The sequence below is a fragment of the Panthera onca genome, chromosome E3 (genome assembly GCF_046562875.1).
Source record: "Panthera onca isolate mPanOnc1 chromosome E3, mPanOnc1 haplotype 2, whole genome shotgun sequence".
Classification (NCBI taxonomy): Eukaryota; Metazoa; Chordata; class Mammalia; order Carnivora; family Felidae; genus Panthera; species Panthera onca.
In genome coordinates, this window is record NC_138354.1 from 7,884,973 (window position 1) to 7,892,271 (window position 7,299).

A 7,299-nucleotide genomic window follows, 5' to 3' on the forward strand; every position below is an offset into this window, starting at 1 on the left:
TCACCTGGCCTGTGGGGTGAGGTGCTGGTGGTGGAAAGGGGTCACTTGGTAGGTGTCACCAATGATGGGGCTAACCTCACTATCCTCAGCCCCAGTCTGCCCACCTCTGCCTCTTCTCCCCAGAAGGCTTCTTGTCTGTCTCGAACCCTGCCCGGGGCCATTTTCATTTCTGGAGCCCCCTCTGGGTCTCGGTTGTACATGCGCGGCCTCCAGAAAGGCTAAATCTGACGCAGTGGCGCCTCCCGGCCCCAGGGTAGCACGGTGGCACAAGTGGCTGAGGTGGTTGCTGCCGTGTTGCTTCCTTTCCAGGTTTCCCACGAAGGCTGGGGCCCAGCATGGGGAGGCGGCATTCTCCAACGGCAGCGAGGGGACTGCCTCCAGCAGGTTTCGAGGGACTGTCCCTTCCCCTGGTCAGGTGGGGCTCCGCGAGCTCGGGAGGCAAAGTGGCCACTGCCCCAGCTCAGAATGCACAGGTGTCACCTTCCCCTCCTGGGGAGGCATTCAGATGACTAATACCTGCCACTAAATGATTATTAAGTGCCACGGGAGAGATGTCGGTAGCAAGCACCATTACATTTCGGGAATGAGAGAGGTCACTTCCTGATCACACATGGCTTCCTGGTGGAGGAGGGGAAGAAGCAAAGCCGTAAGGATTTTCCTAGGCTGAGAGGAAGAGAAAGGGAGGTGGACGGGGTGTTACTAGCGTAGGAAACAGCTCAGGCAACGGCCTGAGGGTAGGAAAGCCTGAGACGAAGAAGCTCGTTGGCTGGAGTAGAAGGAAGTCGGGTAGCAGAGGGAGGTAAAATGAAAGGGTGGATGGGGAGGAATCAGGGGCCTGATGCTGGGTTGGGACCCATCTCCCCAGGAGCCCGGTGACCCCCTGCCGCAGGGTCCGTTCGCCTCTGTGTCCTCAGCACAGTGACTGGCATATTGTGCTTTGTTCCCAACACTGGTGCTTGACCTTAAATCCCATCCCGTGGAGACTCTTCTGAAAAACAACGAATACCTTTCCGAAAACAAGCGTTTTCGTATTGTGCCAACTGGTCAAAGATGTTAAGAAATCGTAGTGGAGGATCCCAAGAAGGGCTCAGCTCCCTGTGGGCTCCTTCCCCCGAGCCTCCTCTGCTGGGTTGCTGTCCAGCCCTGGGCACGCCCTCCTCTGGCTGATTTATCTTTTTATTCCTTTGCTCACTTCCCCAACTTGACCACACACACACACACACACACACACACACACGCACACACACGCACTCAGAGGCCAGAGAAAGATGCAGCGCCACCCAAAGAGGCCTATCTCTCCCATCCCCCACCCAGCCCATGTTTCTGGGCACAGCTGTCATTGGCAGGGCTGGGTTGGGAGGGATACTGATTGCTTCCAAAAGGTTGGGTGTGTACCATCCAGTGTGAGGTCCAGGGCCTTCTCTCTTCTATTCCTTAGGAACCCCACAATTCCTCTGTATTTCCCTTTCCTCTGTCTCCTGGGGTCTGCTCCTGAACCCCAATCCTAGACCTTCCTAACCTAGGACCCCACAGGCCATCCTCTCACTTACCTCTAAGGCTACCTCCTGGCTCTAGAGGCTCCAACTCAGGGATCTTCATAATCCTCACCCCCATCTCCCTGACACACCCAGCTAGGCTGAGAAATGAAACCCCAGCTCTCAGAACAAAGATGTATTGAGTCCAAGGTGAAGAGGAGGCTGATGCTGAGGAGGTCTGGGCACTTCCTGCTTGCAACCACTGTGGCTGCAGGAGTCTCCCCGCCACTCAGCCCCAGCATTATGAGATCTCTGACCCCCACTCTTACCCCCTGTAAAATGGGGTTGATGATTATCTATGGAGTGAGGGGTTTATGTTTGTAAACTAATTAACCCAGTGGTCAAAATAAAGTGGGTGATAGAAAATATGTCTGTTTCCATTAACACTTACTGCAAAACCTTCAGATTTTTGGGACCCATGCCTATCTGTTCAGCCATCACTTTCTGGAAGCTTCCTTCTCTGTCCAGTCTCTTGGCCTACTAGTGTGGTCCTCTCTCCCTGTCCTTCAATCTCAATAAAGTCTGAGCCTCAGTCTCTGGTTTTCCCTTTGCAGCTCTCCGTGCAGATTTCCCCTCTCTGACCCAATGGCTCCTGTGTCTATGATGTGTTCCCACCCCCATCCTGGGCTTGGCTGGGCTCCCTTGGAAGAGGAAAGTTAGCCCAGACAGCAGTGTGTCATAGGGCGAAGGACAGTGGAGAGCCAAAGGGTGGGACTATGGGCAGCAGGTGGTGGAAGAGGAAGGAACAGAGTAAGGGAAACATGTATGTGTGGAGAAAGAGGTGGGGTGGAAGGACCCTCAGCTGAACCTGCATGTTCAGCACAGCCATCCCAGGGCTAGAAAGTTCCCACTCAGAAGAGGAGGGCAAGGGACCGAGGGCACCCTCTTCAGAACCTCAAAGGCCCTAGCCCCAAGCTGCCTCTGATGGAGGGATAAGCAATGGAACTTCCTACCTTCTGTGATACATATCTGGAAAATGGGGTAGTAAAAAGCTTACGTGGTGTTTAGAGTGATGAAACAACCTGCAAATGAATCCCTCTGTTCTCTCGTCAATACAGGCACTTTCCCCACGGCCGCATCCACTTCCGCTGAGCTTCTCCCCAGAGCAGGAGTGGCTCACACTGCTCTCAGCAACTCCCCACGCTCCAAAAGCACAGCAAGGTGGCCACTCACCATCCCCAGCAGGGCCTCTCCAGCTGCCAACAGTAGGGAACGCACACTTAAAATTTCCACCACCTCCCCCTACTTTAAACCTATTTCTGAAGCAGTGCTCAAAACTACAGTCAAGACCAACACCTCAACCATCCTGATGTCCAAGTTTGTCATCAAGGTTGAAACCACTCCACCCACCCTCATTGTCTCCACAAGCACCATAAAGTGTATCAATCCCACGAGCCTTATAATCACTACCGCTTACCCTGCCACCACCTGCATGACCCCAACTACCACCAAGAGACTCACCTCTGCCATGATCTCTCCTCCCATGACCATTACCACTCTGGGGAAGATGCTCACAGCCATGGCCCTCCTCTCTTCCTCTGTCCCAACCACGCACACAAACTTTCATATGCCCACATCCTCTACAACTGGTAACACAAACAGGATTAGCCTGACCACAGCAAGCATTCATACAACCAGGTGTCTTACCCCAATAATCGCTTCTACCTCTAGTGCCCCTTCTCTAACTGCCACAAACATCTCGGAAACAGTAACTGATCACAACTCTTCACCCATCGCCAGCACCATCTCGATTATGACCACCACTTCACTTCCTAACACCACCGTCACATTTAAAACTGCCACCACTCATGATCCCACACAAAGTGTATCTGCTTCCACTGAAGTGACTGCCACGCTAAGGACACCAACAACAATCGCTTTGGAAACAATGAGCTCCACGGAAATGAAGCTTACTCTGATGAGTGACACCGGCAGGGAAACTCTCATGACAGAAACTCCTTCGACTTCTCCAGGCATGTCATCAATCACCCCAAGAAATACAACTGTTTCTGCCACATCTACCACCTCTGAAACCACCCTGGAACCCACTACCACCCACATGACATTCACAACCACAGAACCACCCTTCTCCACTGCAGCCACTACACACACCGGGAAGACAACCATCACACCTCATGCCACACCCCCTGGAAAACCACACTTATTCCTACACAGGACATTTCCACAGTGTCTTTCATGACAGAAATTACTTCTCCTCCCACAATCGCATCATTAATTACTCCCAGGAATACAGTCAATTCTCTGACATCAACCTCTTCTACCCCAGTGACCGCCAATCCCTTGACATCAGCCACGAGTATGTGTCTGTCTTCTCCACCTGCCCCATCCACAAAACCAGTCTCCAGTTGGATCACAAACATTACCCCTATATCTACCTTGATTATTCCTCCCTATAACCCACACCATGTCCACCCCTACATCTCCCACTATTACTGACACCATAGCTGCAACTGAAATCACCACTCCTGTCAACACTTCCACCATTGCCACCTTGAACACAGCCTCTTTGCCCACTTCCTCCACTCTAGAAACTGCCTCTGCTGCTACTACAATCTTGGTAACAACAACCACCCCTGAAATACCACACAGTCCTCCAGGAGTCACTTCTTCAAACATCTACTCTACAGGAAGCACGACCACATCAGCAATAACCCCATCTCCCACCACTGGTACCCCGAGGTTAGCCATCACCATAAACTCATCCTCTGTTAGTACAGGCATGCCTGCCTCAACACTGACAACCATCACCCCCACATCCAGGGGTACCAATGGTTCATTCATTACCATTCCTGACCTCACCTCTACAAGTACTGTTTCCAAAATGTCCACAATCCCCACATGTATCATCCCATCTCCCCCAGCCGCCCAAAATACAGACACAACATGCAGTGTCATCACAACCTCTTTCACAAGGCTTACTATGGTGCCCATGCTCACAAGTACCCACAGCACTCCCCCTCCCACCCTTGCTACACACACTCCAGTTACATATGCAGGCTCATCTTCCACGTCTACCAGCAGCAATGGGACCATTCGGACAGAGAGTACTACCTCAACTGCAACGAGCACAAATACATCACACACAAATGCTAAATCCACCCCGGCACCCACTACCACTGACACACACACAACATCCCCGACCACAGGACTACCCTCTTCTACTAGATTTACTACATACACAGGCAAGGTGACTGTCACACCCTCTCATGCCACATCCACCTGGAAAACCACACTTACTCATACTGGGGATGTTTGGACACAGTCTCTCACCGTGGAGATTACTTCTCCTCTTGCAACTGCATCATCAATCACTCCCATGAATACGGTCAATTCTCTGACATTTATCACCTCTACTCCAGTCACCACCAATACTGTGACATCAGCCATGTGTATGAGTCTATCTTCTCCACCTGCCCCAACCGCAGTCAGTCTCCTCTTTGACGACAAACGCTACCCCTTTATCCACCTTGATTACTACCTTCCCTAGTACCCATGCTGCATTCACCCCTACAGTCACCATGGCCACAACTGAAATCACCACTCCCACAAACACTTCTATCTCTGCTACCTTGAGCAGAGCCACTTCACCCACTCTCTCTGCCCCAGAAACAGCCATGACTGTTACTAGAATGTTGGTAACACCCACCCCCACAATATCACACAGTACATCTTGTGTTTCTCCTACACTTTCCCTACTCTGAGTACATCTACAAACACGCTAACTACTTCTTTCGGTACTACTATTTCCTTTTCAATATCCACAACAATAATGTCCTCTTCCCTATCCTCCGCCAGTGTAAATTCAATGCTCACGACCACCCCTAACTCTCTTCCTACATTCTCACCTCTCTCTGGCATGGAAAATACAGGGACTTCTGTCACTGCTTTCACTACTCTTTTTTCATCCGAAACTACAAGAACTTCTCCAACCATGTCTTCTCTAAAAGAACTTTGCGACTGAAACAACCACCACTTGTTTTATTTCTTCTACTACCCCATGTCCAGAATCTATATCAGTTACGATAGTGCCTGCCTCTCCCACTACTTCATGTATGGAAATGGGTCCAAGTAGTGAAGTTACCTCGATGCCTAACATCCCAATGTTAGTGTTCACCTCTACTACTGAGATGGCTACCTCCCCTAGTTCCACCAGTATGACAACTGTGTTTCCTAGGCATACGGACATTTCTGCTTCCATTCTGGAAACTCATCCTACCAACAGCATAATGGATGCTCCTAGTTCTATCAGCACTGGGACTGTCCCCAGTTACACGGTTTTGATAAGCACTCAAAGACCCACCAGTGGAAGCTGGATGAGCACCAATTCTGTAACCGTCCCACATATGCCTGGCTTCATGAGCCTCCCACTGACCATGAAACCAAGCAGCAGGTTTCCAACTGCCATGGTGACTTCAATCAAGTTGACTCACTCCACCCCACCCACCATCAAGATTCCAGAAACACCGGTAGTCATCTCTCAGACTACCACCACCCTTATGTCACCCAGGGCAACTTCAACCACTACTCAGATGACCACACAGTCTAGACTGACTACACCTCAGGTTGGACTTACTGCTTCCCTGTTCCGTCTTCTCTCTCCCCTAATAAATTTCTGTGTCACCAAGGGCAAACCCTATCTTGAACTTCCCTTTCTTACTGTGTTGCCCAGGCAACTGTGACCATGGTGGCACCTGGATGCAAGGCCTATGCCACTGCCCTTTGGGGTTCTCTGGGGACCACTGTGAGCTCCAGGAGATCAGGTGCCAGAATGGAGGTAAATGGGATGGCCTCAAGTGCCACTTCCCTAGCATCTTCCGTGGCTACTGTCGGAGTTTGTGGTGGAAGAGGTGGATCTGGGAGAGTTGTCAGAGCCCTGCCTTTTGCACTTTCTCCTGGGAGGTGCCACTGGCCCTCTCTGGGCCCAGCCCTGCGGTTACCTGTTAGTATTCATGCCATCTTGCCTAATTCTGCCATCCTTGCCTTCTCTCTCACGCTTCCCTCTACCTCACCTCATGCCTCTTTTTCACCCTCACCTCCAGGAGGTGGTTGGGCCACACTCCTTCCTGTGGTCTCCTCCCAGCCTGGGCTGCTCGGAGCTGTATTAACTTCTAATTGCCACTGTAACAAATTATTACAAACTTAGCGGCTGAGATAATGCAAATTTATTATCTTACAATTCTGTAGAGTAGGAGTCTAATGTGAGTCTTACTGGGCTAACATCAAGGTGTCGGCAGGGCTGTGTTCTTCTCTGAAGGCTTTAGAGGAGAATCCATTTCTTTGCCCTTTTCAGGTTCTGAAGCCTCTCACATTCCTGGTCTCAAGGCTCCCTCTCTCCATCTTCAAAGCCAGCAACATTTCATCTCTGTGTCTTTCTTTTTTTTTTTTTTTTTTTCCATTTTTTTTAAGTTTATTTATTTTTGACAGAGAGAGAGGCAGAGAATGAGCAGGGGAGAGGCAGAGAGAGATGGAGACACAGACTCGGAAGCAGGCTCCAGGCTCTGAGTTGTCAGCACAGAGTCTGACGCGGGGCTCGAACTCATAAACTGTGAGATCATGACCTGAGCTGAAGTCAGATGCTCAACCAACTGAGCCACCCAGGCGCCCCATCTGTGTCTTTCTTCTGTAGTCACATTTTCTTGTGACTGATTCTGACCTCCTGTCTTTCTCTTCCACTGTTAAGGACTCTTGTGATTATGTTGAGCCCACCCAATAATCCACGTTAATTTTCCCATTTTAGTCAGAT

At 50.6% G+C, this 7,299-nt stretch overlaps 2 protein-coding genes across 2 annotated transcripts; both read left to right on the forward strand.

Annotated features, from left to right (window-relative positions):
* Positions 1–3,107: 3,107 nt before the first annotated feature.
* Positions 3,108–5,044, forward strand: LOC145712405 (uncharacterized). The gene has a single exon (XM_081791692.1). The coding sequence runs from the start codon at positions 3,961–3,963 to the stop codon at positions 5,041–5,043; it is 1,083 nt and encodes a 360-aa protein (XP_081647818.1). The 5' UTR covers positions 3,108–3,960; the 3' UTR covers position 5,044.
* A 260-nt stretch (positions 5,045–5,304) lies between these two features.
* Positions 5,305–6,833, forward strand: MUC3A (mucin 3A, cell surface associated). Its single transcript, XM_060649299.3, is given in 2 exon segments — positions 5,305–5,499; positions 5,501–6,833. Coding segments are annotated over 2 exon segments (909 nt in total). The 5' UTR covers positions 5,305–5,325; the 3' UTR covers positions 6,236–6,833.
* The last annotated feature ends 466 nt before the right edge of the window (positions 6,834–7,299 follow it).

What these genes read in the sequence shown, in the direction of transcription:
- LOC145712405 (XM_081791692.1), top strand. Translation starts at nt 3,961, where the DNA reads ATGTCCACCCCTACATCTCCCACTATTACTGACACCATAGCTGCAACT.